This window comes from Rhea pennata, chromosome Z (assembly GCF_028389875.1).
Source record: "Rhea pennata isolate bPtePen1 chromosome Z, bPtePen1.pri, whole genome shotgun sequence".
Classification (NCBI taxonomy): domain Eukaryota; kingdom Metazoa; phylum Chordata; class Aves; order Rheiformes; family Rheidae; genus Rhea; species Rhea pennata.
In genome coordinates, this window is record NC_084702.1 from 70679802 (window position 1) to 70694444 (window position 14643).

At 70.1% G+C, this 14643-nt stretch overlaps 3 protein-coding genes across 5 annotated transcripts; all 3 read right to left on the minus strand.

Moving 5' to 3' along the window:
* Positions 1-2158: 2158 nt before the first annotated feature.
* On the minus strand, positions 2159-4025 carry HINT2 (histidine triad nucleotide binding protein 2). The gene is made up of 5 exons (XM_062599533.1): positions 3948-4025; positions 2797-2943; positions 2620-2724; positions 2461-2533; positions 2159-2301 (listed from the first exon to the last, which is right to left on the minus strand). Exons 1-5 carry the CDS (start codon positions 4014-4016, stop codon positions 2210-2212), a joined length of 486 nt encoding a protein of 161 aa, XP_062455517.1. The 5' UTR covers positions 4017-4025; the 3' UTR covers positions 2159-2209.
* Positions 4026-4281: 256 nt separating this feature from the next.
* Positions 4282-9967, minus strand: TAF1C (TATA-box binding protein associated factor, RNA polymerase I subunit C). Of its 3 annotated transcripts, XM_062599695.1 has the most exons (14): positions 9716-9967; positions 9315-9408; positions 8864-8970; positions 8528-8623; positions 8367-8437; positions 8010-8257; positions 7823-7933; positions 7612-7735; positions 7426-7497; positions 7130-7265; positions 6885-7013; positions 6505-6679; positions 6196-6333; positions 4282-5571 (listed from the first exon to the last, which is right to left on the minus strand). In XM_062599695.1, exons 1-14 carry the CDS (start codon positions 9845-9847, stop codon positions 4322-4324), a joined length of 2883 nt encoding a protein of 960 aa, XP_062455679.1. In that variant the 5' UTR covers positions 9848-9967; the 3' UTR covers positions 4282-4321. The 3 variants fall into 3 exon arrangements, with proteins under 3 accessions (XP_062455679.1, XP_062455680.1, XP_062455681.1); XM_062599696.1 differs by lacking the exon at positions 9315-9408; XM_062599697.1 differs by lacking the exons at positions 8528-8623; positions 9315-9408; positions 9716-9967 and having other exon boundaries at positions 8367-8475; positions 8864-8925.
* Positions 9968-10362: 395 nt separating this feature from the next.
* Positions 10363-12331, minus strand: FAM221B (family with sequence similarity 221 member B). The gene is made up of 6 exons (XM_062600513.1): positions 12208-12331; positions 11551-11694; positions 11295-11411; positions 10961-11152; positions 10653-10772; positions 10363-10532 (listed from the first exon to the last, which is right to left on the minus strand). Exons 1-6 carry the CDS (start codon positions 12329-12331, stop codon positions 10363-10365), a joined length of 867 nt encoding a protein of 288 aa, XP_062456497.1.
* Between the last annotated feature and the right edge of the window lie 2312 nt (positions 12332-14643).

Here is a 14643-nt window from a genome sequence, read left to right on the forward strand (position 1 = left end):
GCTGGGGTGTGCGTGTGCGTGTGCGTGTGCAAGCGCAGGCGGGTTCCAGGCGACGCCGGCGCCCTGCGGGGCCGGGGGACCCCGCGCGCCGCTGGGCCGGGCCGGGCCGGGCCCCGCGCGCCGAGCGCCGAACAGACGCGGCATTATGCGCGCCGGGCTGCGGTGGCCCGCGCCGCTGGCTGGGCGCCCGGGCGGCCTCGGCGGCACCACCCTCTCCCGAGCGGCCGCGGCGGTGCCAGGTGGGCTGCCGCGCTCCGCGCCAGCCCCGGCCCCGCTGCTAAATATAGCCCCGGCCCCCCGAGCCGGCGGCCGGGGCGGGAGGCGCGGTGCGGGGAGCGCTCGCCGGCTGCCGTGCCGGGGCGGCCGGCGGCGGCAAAGCCCCTGGACGGGCTGCGGGCGCGGGGGGCTCCCCCCCTGTCCTCCCCCAACGCCAGCAGCCCCCGGCGGCCCCGGGGCCGTGCGGCTTGGGGGGGGGGGGAGCGGCCGGCAGCCCCCAGCCACGCTAGAGCTGCTCTATCTCCTCGCGGTGCGTCTTGAGCACCGCCGGGCGCCGCAGCTTCAAGGTGGGACCCGCGAGCGGAGCACCGTGGCCCGGCGTTACCCGTTACCCTACCTCCCCTCGGGCTTTTCCTCTCCCCGGTCCTGCAGCTCCAGGTTTCCGCCTTGCCCCCTCCTGGGCTGTCCCCCCGCGGCCACGTGCGGCCCCCCAGCTGCCCCCTCCCCAGCCTCCCCGGCGGGCGGTGCCTTTTCTGCGGCCGGCGGTGAAGGTGAAGCCGTCCCGGTCGACGCGGCCCGGGTGGCCGGTGTGCAGCCAGCCCTCGCCGTCCAGGGCTTCCCGCGTCTGCTCCGGGAGGTTCAGGTCGCCCATGACCACGTGCTGTCCCCGGATGCCCAGCTCTCCGGTGCCCGACGCGTCCCGCTGGGCCACGCGGCCCTTGCAGCCCTTCATCGCCCTCCCACAGCTGGGGAGCCCACGCTGGGGTGTCGGGGGCCTGGGGAGGGGTGGGGGGCGTGCCCGGCCCCCCGCGCCCCCGCCGCCCCGCTCACCTGAGCAGCCAGTAGAGCTCGGCGGTGGGGAGGTGTGGGGCCCGCTGCTCTCGCTCGGCCCGTATATCTTGTGGAGCGGCAAGCCCAGGCTCGGGAAGAAGTCGAGGGTCTTGCGGGCCGCGGGCGCAGCGCCTGCCAGCCGGCCCTGCCCCGATCCGGCCCCAGCGCCCACCGCAGCCCCCGCGGCACTGGGCAGCCGGCAGCCCCAGGGCGCCGCGTCCTCGCCGCGGGGACGGCCCGCGTCAGCCTCGCGGGGTCTGCGGGTGCCGGGCCCCGCTCCAGCCGTGCGCGGGGTGGCGGAGCTGGGGGCTTGCGCAGGCTCTGCCCCCACAGCCGCAGCCCTCTGCTCGCAGCAGCCTGCGCGTGGGCACTGCTGGGCCCCGGCACAGCCCCACAGCCAGCATCGCCCTTGGGGATGCCCCATACCCACCCTGCCCTCAGGTGCTGCCCTGTGCCCACCCACGCAGGCGCCCGGCGTTGGCCCGCAGCCCCACGCCCCTGGCCCCGCTCAGCAGCAGCCTCTTGGGCAGTGATGCCCTCTTGAAGGCCTCCTCCAGCTTCTCCTGCATCTTCTCCCAGAGGCAGGGGACGTGCAGGATGACGGTGGGCTGCACCTCCTCCACAGCAGCACTCAGGGAGCCCTAGCACCGTGCATAGTGCGAAGAAGCAGGCGCCCCCCAGCCCCAGGAGCCCCACACCGGGACTCCCTGCCCTTGAGAGCACCTTGAGAGCATCGGCCTGGGCGAAGTGCACAGCGGCCCCGATGCACATGGGCATCCAGATGTCCACAAACTGGGCGGTGATGTGGCTCAGGGGCAGGTAGCTGAGGATCACGGATGGGGGGGGTGCGGTCCCTGTTCCCACGCTGCTGAAACCCCGCCACGGAGCCGGGCGAACCTCCACCTGTCCGTCTGCAGGCCCGGGCGCGCCGGCGTGGGGCACGGGGCACGGCGCGAGCTGCCACCGCCCCCGGCACGACACACGGCCCCTGCTGTGCGTCCCCCCACCCCACCACCTCCACCACCATCCAGCACCCGCGACACGGGGCCGGAGGAGCTGGAGGCGCCGTGTGCGCACCCGCCCGTCCCCATCCCCAGACAGAGGCAGCGGGCAGCGGGCAGCCGGGGCGGCCGGCGGCGCTTTATTGGAGCCGGCGGGGCGCTCAGCCCGGCGGCCAGGCCAGCTGGCGCCCGCCCAGCACGTGCAGGTGCAGGTGGTAGACGGACTGGGCGCCGTGCTTCCCGTCGTTGATCACTGCCGGGAGCGCGCGAGCAAGCCAGAGAGGGAGAGAGAGAGAGCAAAGCCCGTCACGGCCCCGCGGAGGGTCCTGCCCCGGCCGGGCAGGGGGGCCGTGGGGGGCACGCCGCACCGCGCCGCACCGTGCCGGGGCACCCGGCCGCCGGCCCGACTCACCCACGCGGTAGCCCTGGGCCAGTCCCTCCGCCTGCGCCGTGCGGCTGGCCACCACCAGCAGGTGCCCCAGGAGCTGCGAGCGAGAGGGGTCAGCGCCGGCTGCCGGCATCGCCCGCCCGCGCCGGGGGGCCGCCCGCGCCGGGCGGGCGCTGCGCTCACCTCGGCGTCCTCGGGGCCCACGCGGCTGATGCGGGGAATGGGCCGCTTGGGGATCACCAGGAAGTGGACGGGCGCCTGCGGGGCCACGTCCCGGAAGGCCAGGCACTGCCGAGAGCGCGGGCGCGGGGTGAGGCGGGAGCCCGCGGGCGCAGCCGCCCGCCCCGCCGCCCTCCGTACCTTGTCATCCTCATAGAGGATGGTGGCGGGCACACTGCGGGCGATGATCTTGCTGAAGATGGTGGGCTGCTGGCCCAGCTCCTCGCCCGCCGCCCGCTGGGCCTTGCCCACCTCGCCGTCCGGCCCGCTGGGCACCGCGTACCATCTCTAGGGCACAGAGAGGCCTCGCAGCGGCCCGCGAGGGATTGGGGCCGGCACGGGGACCCCACAGACCAGGGCCCTGGGCCCGCACGCAAGGGCTGCCGGCGGGGCATGCAAGGGGGCATGGGGGGGATGCACGCAAGGGGTTGCAGGGATGCACACAAGGGGTTGCACGGATGCATGCAAAGGGCTGCACAGATGCATGCAAGGGGTTGCAGGGATGCACGCAAGGGAGTACAGGGGTGATGCACGCAAGGGGTTGCAGGGATGCACGCAAGGGGGTACGGGGGTGATGCACGCAAGGGGCTGCAGGGATGCACGCAAGGGGGTACGGGGGTGATGCACGCAAGGGGCTGCAGGGATGCATGCAAGGGGGTACAGGGGTGATGCACGCAAGGGGCTGCAGGGATGCATGCAAGGGGGTACAGGGGTGATCCACGCAAGGGGCTGCAGGGATGCACGCAAGGGGTTGCAGCGGTAGTAGGCGCACGAGGAGGGCGTGGGGAAGGCACCCGAGGGGCTGCGAAGGGATGCCCGCGAGGCCTCGCCGTGGGCGGCATGCAAAGGGCTGCACGGAGAGGCCGGTCAGGGCCTGCCGGCGGCTGCAGGCAACTGGCGGCCCGGCCCAGGGGCGGCGGGGTCGTGCAGGGGCACGTGCGTGGGGCAGCGCGCGCCGGTGGGTGCTCGCGTGCGCGCCGCATGCGCGCTGCGCGGCCACACGCGTGGCAGCGGCACGCCCGCGCAGCACAGGCAGCCTGCGGGCCTGCGCACACGCCGCGCACCTCACCGCCTGCGCCCGCGGCACGCACCCACGCAACTCAGGGGCGCGCAGACCTGTAGCGCAGCCTGCGCCCTCCCACGCATGCGGGGCGCAGCTCCACCGCCGCCCCGCGTCCCACGATCACGGGGGCGGGACGGCCGCTGCGCTCCCCGGTGGCGCCCGCGCAGGCACCGCGCGTGGGAGCCGCGCGCGCGCCGCCGCTGCCCCTGCCCCCCCCGCGCGCGCCTACCTGCGCCGCGCGCGCCCCCCACGCGCGCAGCAGCCCCGCGCGTCCCAGGCCCCGCGCGACCGCCGCCATCGCCGCCGGCTGTGCGCGCCTGCCCCGCCCCGCCCCGCCGCCCTCATTGGCTCCCGCAGCTGCCACTCCCACGCCCGACCCCGGGGCCTTAAAGGGCCCTCACTCCCCACCCACGCGGGACTCGCTCTTGTCGTGGGGCGCAGCGATGGCAGCACAGCGCCCGGCAGCAGAGGAGCAGGGCGCTGCGGCAGGAGAAAGGGGCTCCCACGGGGTCCCAGCGCCGCGGGCACGGCGCAGCCCCCACGGCAAGGACACGACACGGGAACGCTGCCCCACGGCCACTTTATTGGGGTGGGGTGGGGGGGTCAGAAGCCCATGCGGGGGCGCTTGCGGCGGGGCTGCGAGCCCGAGAGCTGGCTCTGCGAGGAGGGGAGGCGCAGCTGGCCCCCCTGGCTGGAGAGCTGGCTGCCGGGGGGCTCGGGCGGCGGCTCGGGGGGCCCCTCGGCGCACACGGCCAGGTAGTCCCGCAGCGTCCTGCGCCGCTCCTTGGGGATGCCCCGCGAGCGCAGCGTCTGGGAGGAGAGCAGCGGTTCGGCGGGGGGCGGCGACGGGGGGCGCGAGGCGCCGCTCCCCCCCGCGGAACCCCCCCAGGCCTCGGCGAAGACCTGGGGCAGGGCCTCGGGGTGCCCGGGGGACAGCGGGGGGGCCGGGGCCAAAGCAGGCGCCCCGTCGCTGAGCTCCGACAGCTCCGACTGGTAGGTGACAGAGGAGGTGAAGCTGGCCGACAGGCTGCGGTGCCCCCGCGCCCGCTTCTGCCGCCGCCGGCGCTCCCGCAGCGCCCGCTGCCTCTGCGCCACGTTCAAGCCCAGCCGCTCTTCCCACCAGCGGCTCCAGTCGCCGGCCCAAGCCGCCGTGAGGCGGGCGCTCAGGGCGTCGGGCCACGCTGCCGGCTCCACGGGCTGCGGCAGGGGCTGGGGGGCGGGCGCCGGGTCCCAGTGCCGGACGCGGCCCCGCTCCCGCATGGCGCGGCGCAGCTGCTCGCGCGCCTGCACGCACAGGTCGCTGGCCCCGGCCGGCGGCTCCAGGTCCTTCCTGGTGAAGAGGCGCTTCTGGCTGATGGTGGGGAGCGCCCGGACCCCCGTCTGCCGGGGCAGCTCCCGCCAGTCCCTGAAAAGCGCCTTCAGCCAGCGGCGGTACCGCAGGGCAGCTGCTGGGCTGGGCACAGCCGGCAAGGGACAGGGGCTGGCACGGGGCTCCTCAGGGTGCTGGGCTTTCTCCGGAGCTGCTGGTGTGCCCACCTCCTCGTCTTCCTCCTCTTCCCCCTCCTCGTTGACAATCACCTCCAGATTGGACAAGTAGAAGGTCTCCTCCTCCTCCTCCTCCTCCTCCTCTTCCTCACTGCCAGAGGCAGGTGGAGAGCCGGGTGCGCTCCCGCCTGGAGCCTCCGGCACAGAGGAAGCGCTGGGGGCTACCGCGTCCCCGTCCTCCGGGTCGGGAGCCCTGGGCTGTGCTGCCTCGTGCGTGAGGGTTTGGTAGAAGACGTCCCCAGCCTCGGAGAGCTGGAACACCAGCAGGGACTCCCGCGGTCCTTGCGCGCGCAGCACCGCCGCCAGCCCTGCGGGGACACATAGGGGACACAGAGCTATCAGCCGCCGAGGGATGGAGGCAGGAAGAGACGGTGGCAGCTGGCTCCAAGCACCTCCAGCGGGCTGCTCAGGCCCCGGCTGCATTGAGGGCTGAAGGTCTCCACGGATGGAGGCTCCTGCTCTGGGCCCTGCTCCAGGGGTTGGCCACTCTCACAGGAAATAACATTTCTTAACATTTAACGTGAATTTCCCCACATGCCACTTGTCCCGCTGCCTCTTGTCCCATCTTTGGCCTTCTCCAAGAGCATGCCCTGGCACCTCTCCCAGCCCATCAGGCCACTGCCGACAACACGGAGACCCCTTCCCTGTCCCTTCCCCAGCCTGCTCAGGCCTGCTGCTCTCAGCCTCCTGGGATGCCCCAGCCCCTCAGCCCCTCAGGACAGTTAATTTCTCCCAGGCAGTTCATTTCTGACTAGCCCCAGCCTGCATGGTGCTCAGGATCTTGCTTTTGCCTTTTCCAACCCCATCCCAGAGCCTTGCAAGGCTGTACCCTCCCCACCACCCCCGGGGGCTGCCCAGCAGAGATGGGGAAAGCAACGTTGGCGCAATGTCCTGCCCCTGACTCGCACACCCTCGACTCGCGGGACACCCACCGGCAGCCGGGGCGCCGAGGCGCTGCTGGAGCAGCCGGTGTCGGTGTGGGAGCTGCGTGGGCAGGTGCTGCAGGCAGCCGGAGATGCTGTGCAGCTTCTGCGGAGGCCCGGCAAGCTGGCAGGCCGACCTGCTGCCCCCTGCGCAAGGATGCAACGACGTTGCTCAGCGAGCCCCAGTCCCCGCACGGCAGCTGGCCCTGGTGCCGACCATCACAGCAGGAGGGCACCCCACCTTCTGCCAGGCCCGCCAGAAGAGACCCCGCCCCGGTCCCACGGTGCCTCCGAACCGCTCGCAGCCCCATCTCTCACCCGTGTATTGCAGCAGCAACAGCTCCTGGGTGCGGGACGCGCCAAGCAGCACCTTATGGCTCCTGCCGGGGACCCCTGGCACCACGTGGGCAAACAGCGGGGGGTCCTTCATCATGTGAGCCCACTTCAGCATAGGCACCAGTGGCAAGCGCTCGTCCATCACATACACTGCAAACTAGGATGGGGCACGGCTCAGCGGGGCTCACACCAACTCCCTTCTTGGCAGCCCTGAGCTGCGCATCGGCCGGGGACCCCCATCACCTTCAGGGCTCATCACATGTGGGTCTCCCTAATGACCAGGTGCTGGAGGAGGTGGACTAGGAGCCAAGGTTGTGCTGAGGGTGCCCCCAAACTGCCACTCTGCATGTCCCAGGACTCACCTGGGTGGCAACAAGGTGCTGGGAGGGGTGAGCCCTGCCCAGGTACATGGGCAGCACCACGCGCTCACCCTGCTGGCACCCGGCTTCTTCACCCACCTTGAAGAAATCGAAGTGGCATCTCTCAGGTGCCTGGAAGAGCAGAGCAGGATGCCATGAGCACCCAGAGTGGGAGGCCTTCTCCTGCCATCCACCTCCATGGCCCAGAGATGGCCCCACACCGACTGCCTGCTCCCTCCCAGGCTCACCCGCACGTCCAGGCACTGCAGGCCGGTGCGGTCAGCACAGCTCAGCACCCGCGGGTGGGCAGTGAACTCGCTCCAGCACCAGGATGAATGATCCCGGAAAAACATGGTCTGGGGGTCCTGACGGAGCTGCTGCAGCCTAGAGGGGGAAGGCACTGCCGTCACCGCTGCGTCGGGGGCAAGCATGGCACGGGGGGCGGGGGGCAGAGCTGTCCCTCTCTGTAAGGCCCCATCACCTGCAGCCCGCCCAAGACCCATGTGCTGCGCTGGCCCGCCCCAGCCCGCGTGCCTGGCCTCACCCTGTCTCGACGCTCCAGAGGTAGACAGCTCCGCTCTGGGTGCAGACCGCCAGCTCCCCGGGGAGATGAGGGCTGAGAGAGACGCAAACAGCATCACCATGGGGGCAGGAGCACCCAGCCCCGGGGAGGAGGGATGCAGAGGCAGGGCAGAGCCTCTCCGCTACGCACCGTTCCCCCGGCGCCTACCTGACAGTGAGGCAGCAGGCAGGCACGTTGGTACGGATGACCTGCAGCGGGGTAGGGGCAGCGCCCATCCTGCCTGGCACCCTCCAAACTCCACAGTGATAGTCCGAGCGGACACCGACAAAACCTGGTGCAGGACAGGAGACAGCAAGGCTGGGCGCAGGTGCTCCAAGCGCTGCCAGGGCTGAGAGACCGATACCAGGACCACGCTCACCTTCCCCATCCACCTGGGCGGCGGCCACCTGCCGGATGCGTCCGTTGAGCTCAAACTGCGCTGGGGAGCCCCGGGCACGGGGCACCTCACCCAGCGTCACATCCTGGAAATCTGGGGTGCCAGCTAAGGGCGGTGCGACACAAAACCACCGTGAGGACATCGCCCAGCACCCTCGAGGGAAGGATACAGAGGTGGTTCATGGCCTGCCCTCCAGGGTACACCAGACGGCCTGTGTGCGTGCCTGCGTCTTCGGGGGGCAGCCAGGCCAGCGCTCCCCCTGTGGAGGTGTCGTCGAAGAGCAGGCTGGCCCACTGCAGCACCAGTTCGTCGTGCACGCAGTCCGCCAGCAGGTCCAGCGGCACCTCGAACAGCCAGTCGCGGCACAGGTGGGAGAACCAGCGGATGCGGTACGTGAGGGGCTGCTGGGGACAGCCGCTGCGGAGACAGCCGGCGTCACGGAGGGGGAGGCAGGCAGTTTGTGAGCCCCCACTCCGGGCAGGGTGTGGGGCAGGGGAAGCCACGGCAGAGAACAGGGGACACTTACCGCCTGGCCTCCAGCCGGTTGATTTCCTCAACCAGGGATGTCATCCGGATGGTGGTGTCTCGGGCCCGTCTCTGTGGGGAGGAGATGGGGCAGAAGTTGCGACTGGCAGCTATAAGGGACAGGGCGAGGGGCAGCGTTGTTACCCCTGAAAAAACACTGACCCTCAGCTTGGCATTGCCCAGGTAGAAGTTCTTGTGCAGCAGTTGCCCCAGGGAACCAAATGCATCTTCTGGGTGATCCACAAAGAAGTGACCCAGCTGCGCAGGAAGGACAGCGTGAGGGTTAGGATGTGCAGGGCTGAAATCAGGGCACTGCTGGGAGACCAGGCTCCCCTCACTACGCTTAGATGTGTCCCCCAGCCCCAGGGCAGCGGGAACTGGCAGTGGGAAAAACATTGTAACAAGAATTGCAGGCACTGTGTAACCCCACAACTCCAGAGCAATCTGGGGTGTCAGAGCAGGCAGCTCTTCAGCAAGACACAGTACCCAAGGCCTTACCTGTTTGGTGAAGTTGAGAGCAGCTCCAGACTTGCCCGACCGGAGCTTCCTGTGGAGGACCCCGCAGTAAAGGATGTCCTCAGGCACGAGCGAGGGGACCCAGCAGCCTGCAGGAAAAGGGCAGGACCTGACTGGTACCACGGCAGCAAGCCTTAACGTCCAGCAAGCTGCACGGGGTGCAAGGAGCAGAGAGATGGGACAGCACCACTGGGAAACAGTTCACCCTTCCCCAGCAAACACCACTGGGACAAGTAGCAGGGAGAGTGGAGAACCACTAAAACCAACAGCACCAGCACGTGAGAGCCAACGGAGGCAGACAGGCTGGAAACACAAACCTTGGAGCAGCTCGGGGTGAAGGGCCAAAAGCAGAATAGGGTGCCCCCTTCGCCCCAGGCAGCGTGCCCCTCTTTCCACCCCCTTCCAGCCCCCTCTCCCCCCGCAGGCTCCTCACTCGTGTTGGGAGGTAGGATGGGCACAGCAGCAACGTCGGCAGGCTCCCAGCTCTCGCCCGTCCTGCCACAGCGGGGCACGAACGTCGTCTCAGCCTGGAGCGACACAAGGTGAGAGCCGCCCACGAGGCCCACGCCACCTCCCTGCTCACCCACACAGCATCCCCCTGCCCCCATGCCGGCCGTGCTGCCCCATCCCGCTCGCTCCCTGCCGAAGCGCCCCGGCTTTGGGCTGCGGACCCAGCGCACGGTGCAGGGATGGAAACGCAGGGGGAGGAAGCCTCAGTCCATCTCCTCTTCCTCGCGTGGGGCTGCGGCAAGCCCTGTCCCCGCTCCCGCCCGACGCCCTCCCACACCAGGTGCTCCCCACCCCGGGCAGGAAGGGCTCTGCCCGCGGCCTCACCCCGTGCGGGTCGCGACCAGCGTCCAGCACCTGCCCGTACTCGCCCCAGCCGGCCGCCGGCGCGGGGCCCCCCTCTTCCCGAGGGGGGCCGGCACCGAAGTAGGAAGGGAAGAGAGCGGCCGGGAACTCCATGGCGGCCGCGGCAGCCGGCGGCGGGCATGGGGCTCCGCGCAGCGCGGGGGCGCGGGGGATACGGGCGGCCCGCACCGCTGGCGGGACTGTCCCGGTGCCCGGGGGAACCGGGCCGGGCCGGGGGGCGCACGGAGGCAGCGGGCGACACCGCCCCACGCCGCGGCGCTGCCCACGCGCGCCAGCCGGAAGTGCCGTCGCTCCAGAGCCGCCGTCGCTGCGCCGCGCACCAATCAGCAGCCGAGGCGGAGCGGGCGGGGCGGGGCCGGGCGGGGCGGGCCAGAGCGGCGCCGCCGCGCAGCGCTGCTGCCCCCTGGCGGGCGGCGGGAGGGCGCGCGGGGAGCGGCGGGTCGACGGGGCGCGATGGACGGGGCGGGGAGCGGGGCCGGGAGCGGGGCCGGGAGCGGGGCCGGGGGCGGGCAGGCCTTGTCCCCCCGCTGCCCTGTCCCGCTGTCTGTCCCACACGCGTTGCAGCATCCTTTTATTGGCGGCAGCCGGGCGTCGCGGGGCTTCGGCGCCTACTCGGGTGGGCTCTGGGGCTCTGGGGAGGGCAGAGGTGGCGCCTGCGAGCCCGATGGGCCGGGCAGCTCGGCCAGCAGCGCCTGGTACGCCGAGTCGTCGCTGGGCTTCCCCGTCAGGACGGCGTTCCTCATCTCGGGCACCTCGGCGAACACCAGGTATTTTTCTCCTGGGGGCCGCGGGAGGCGGTGAGAGAGGCGGGTGCGGAGCTGGGGGCGCAGCCCCGGGGGTGCAGCCCCCAGGGCAGGCCCCTCTCCTCCTCCTCCTCCTCCTCCTCCTGCCTGCCTACCGTAGGGCCGGCCGCCCTCCTTCCGCGCCTCCGTGGTCTCGAAGAAAGTCTCGTGCTCCTCCCAGCGCCGGTCGCACGCCGCGCACAAGAAGGTGGACTCGAAGCCCTTGCAGAGGCAGCCTGAGGAGGGGACAGCGGGCGACGTGGGCACCGCCACCCCGCCCGGCCCCCGACGCCAGCCTGCGGAGGCGTTTCGGGGACGCAGCGGTCGCCCCCGGGCGCACGCACACCGGCTTTGCGCGGGCAGCCAAGGCAGCCTCACACGCGCGCGTGCGCGCGCACCTGCACAGTGGGTGCCGCGGCCTCACCTGCGACGCGGCAGGGCCGCCCGGCGCTGGGCGCGTGCTTCTCGTGGCTGTGCTTGCAGTGGCAGCCGGCGCACCAGGCGAGGCGGTCCGTCGGCACCCGGCGCCGCAGCCAGAACTGGCCCACGTCCTCGGGCCGCGAGGGGATGAAGGTGAAGCGCTGGCACTCGCAGCGCCCCACGGCGCAGGGCACCGCTCCTTGCGTCTCTGCGGCACGGCGCGTACCCGTCAGCCCCGGCCCCTCGCTGCCCGCCCGCCCTGCGCCTCGTGGGGGTGGCTGGTAAAGGTGCTCGCGGCGAGAGGGGTGCCCGGGTGCCCCCTCCTCAGCAGCGCCCGCACACACCTACGTAGGCCTGGTGCTCGCTCAGCAGGTGCCCGCAGAAGCACTTGGAGTGGTCGCCCACGCGGAAGCAGTCCCACAGGTACTCGGGGCAGCGCCAGCTCACGTAGAGGCCTGCGGGCCGAGGGACGGCTGAGCCCCAGGCAGGCGCCCTGCAGCCTTCCGCGGTGCCCCACGGACACGAGAGAGTGTCCGGCCGTCCCGTGGTACGTGATGCACGCAGCGCCTTCCCCCGTGCTCCCCGCCGGCTTGCCTGTCCGCAGGGCCTTGAGGGCCGCCTCCTTCTCCAGGTGGAAGAGCTCCTCCACGTGCTTGCTGAACTGGTCACGGTGCATGGCCTTGGCCACCAACACGACCTCGGCCTTCTCGGCCGGGACCACGGCCTGCGTCGTGCCGTCTGCCGAGGACAGAGCAGGCAGGGGGACGTGAGGGGCCACCGAGCCTTCGACATGGCCCCAGATGGCTCCCAAGAGGTTGGCCCTGGGAGAGTGGCAGGCTGGTGCCATCCCACAGTGCTGGGCCCCTGTTTCCACCTGGCAGACCTGTGTTCATGGGGTCTGCCCCCATTTCCACCCAGTAGGCCTGTTTCCGTGGTGTCTGCCCCCATTTCTACCCAGAAGGCCTGTTTCCATGGGGTCTGCCCCCATTTCCACCCAGTAGGCCTGTTTCCGTGGTGTCTGCCCCCGTTTCTACCCAGAAGGCCTGTTTCCATGGGGTCTGCCCCCATTTCCACCCAGTAGGCCTGTTTCCGTGGGGTCTGTCCCCATTTCCGCCTGGCAGATCTGTGGCCACGGGCTCCCGGGTACCATGCCGCTGCCCTCTCCCTGTGGGATCCTGCTGCCCTAAGGGGGCCCTCATCTCCAGACCACCCCAGAGCTGGCGTGGGGTGACTAGGGGCAGAGCCACGTACCTGCCACCCTCGTCTTGGTAGCTGCCTTCTTATTCTGGCCCCTGGATTTCCTGGGATTCGCCTGTCTCTGGCGGGAGGTCGCTCCCACCTCCTCACCCTCCAGGACAGCCAGAGGGGGGTACATGCCCCACAGATCCTTACCCTCCCAGTGGGGCCCCCCCTGGGCTCCCTCGGTCGCTGCGGGAGGTGCTGCCCGGGGTGGCTGGGTGGGGGGTCCGACTGGCAGGGGGGGCTGTGCCTGGGCCTCGTCAGCCGGGGCCGGGGGCCCCTCGGCGGGTCCCTCTGCCTGCGGTGCCTCAGCCTCCATCGCTGGCCCAGCCCCGGTGCTGCATGGCCAGAGGCCCCCCAGCCCGGATGCTCGGGGTTGCCAGGGAACCGTGGTGGCCGCGGTGACTTGTGACACAGGGTCCCACTGTGCTGGGATGGAAGGAGGGTGCCTGGGGGCTGCGGGGCTACGGGGCGGCTCCCAGCAGCTGGGCCGCAGGGGGCTGGGGGCAGCTGGGGGGGAGGCACCACCAGGCGAGGCACGGCCGCCCAGCGGTTGGAGCCAGCGAGGGGCAGGAGCCGGCCTCCTGCGCCTCCCCCGCCACCGAGGAGCGCCCGGCTCCCCGGGGCAGGGGGCCCTGGGCATGGCGCTGGCCCAGCTCCCCCGCGCCGGGGCAGGAGCGGCGGGCTGGAGCGACGCGGGTGCTCGCATCCTGGGGTGCTCGGCCACGGTGCAGGCTGGCAAGGTCTAGGGACGGCAGAGCAAGGGGCTGTGGCGCTGAGCAGGAGCATGCAGGTGGGCTCAGGGCCGCAGCAGGGGCCTGGGGTGAGACCTACGGACCCTTCAGGGTCCCTTTCCCTGGCCCCCATGGATATGGCCATGCTCCATACTGGTCTGCCTGGACACTGTGGGGCACCTCCAGGCCTGTGGGGTGACCCTTCCCTGCTCACTGCCCCGTCCTCCTCCTGCTCACGCTGCCCCTGTTTCCCCCTCTGGCCCTGCTTCTGCCACATGTCCCTTCTCCCCCCCAGAACAGGGGGCACAAGGTGTTCGGCAGAGCTCAGCCCCAGGCAGATCCATGGTGTGTGGGAGTCCCTCACCAGGCTGGGACATCAGCACTCGGCCCTGCCTGCTAGCTTGGGACCTGGTGTGTCCCCTGCCCACCTGGCTACATCCTCTGCATGGCTCAAGGACACCAATGCTGGGGGACATCCCCATAGAAACTACTCCTGACTCACACATCCCAACCAGGGGCTAAGGGCAGATCCCACAGCCTTGCTGGGCAGACACGGTGGTGTGATCCGGGCTGCCTCTCCGTGGAAATGAGGAGCCAGGAGCCAAAGAAACGTGTCACTTTGCCATGCACTTTGTTCCTGTCTGTTCATGAAGACAGAGGGCTTGGACAGACCTCTGCAAGGGCAGGCTGTGGCTGTGCTGGCCATTGGTGGTAGGCCAGTGGGTCCTCCCTCAGCCCTGCATCTCCAGCCAGCTTCTGTGATTCCTGAGCTCCTGGCAGCTTCTGGCCTTGGGTTTGCCAGAAAGCCCTGGCCACTGCTGTGCGCAAGGCTGTTCCCACTGATAGATCTTTGCTGGCTTGACGTCTGGCCATCTGTGATCCCTGAGGTCCAGAGATGTTTGATGTCCTCAAATCATCTCTGCCCTACCTTTCACCTGTGACCCTGTGCCTCCTTGGCACACAGGCTGTCTCCTGCAGCATCCTATCCCTCTTCTTCCCCATGTGCCAAAGCAGGCTAACCTTGAGGGCCCGCTTGGTCCAGCCATCCTGTCTGAGTTCTCAGAGCAGACAGATGTCTCTCACAGGGACAGATCTTTGTCTCTCAGAGCTCTTGTATGACCCTGGAGCCAGTTCTAGTGCCTTTGGGAAGTATCTTGCAGAGAAGCAGAGCAACTACCCATCTGTGCCCTGGACAGACTTTCTGGTCCTCTTCTAAAGGAGATATGGACCACTTTGCTCCTAAATAGACTGTGGGTCTTGGTGCAGTCCCTACACGAGGTGGAGAGCCCTCCCCAGAGCCAGGCTCTCTGCAGGGGCTGCCTGCAGCCATGCTGGTCTCAGACCAGCTCTCCAGGGGCTTCAGCAGGGTTTGTATTTGAGAGGAGGCAGGTGGGAGATGGCTCAGGGAGCAGGCACAGACAGCCCAAACATCTGTCCTGTGGCACTTCTCAGCCTGGCCTGGCCTCTGCCACCTCCTGGCTCTTCCCTAATGTGCCATTGGTGAAGTGCTGTCTTGAAGTGAAATCAGTGAAATCACTTATTCAAGTAATATTTTAATCTCCAAGAGGCTGATTTAACTCTGAATAATCTTTGCCTTGGGGACAGCAGCACAAGCTCTGGGCAAGTGTAGGATAGAGCAAACGTGGCTGCGTTCTGACCAAGTTCAGGGACTCACTGTCCCAGGGGGGCTGCCCCTGTACCACAGGTGCCTGGC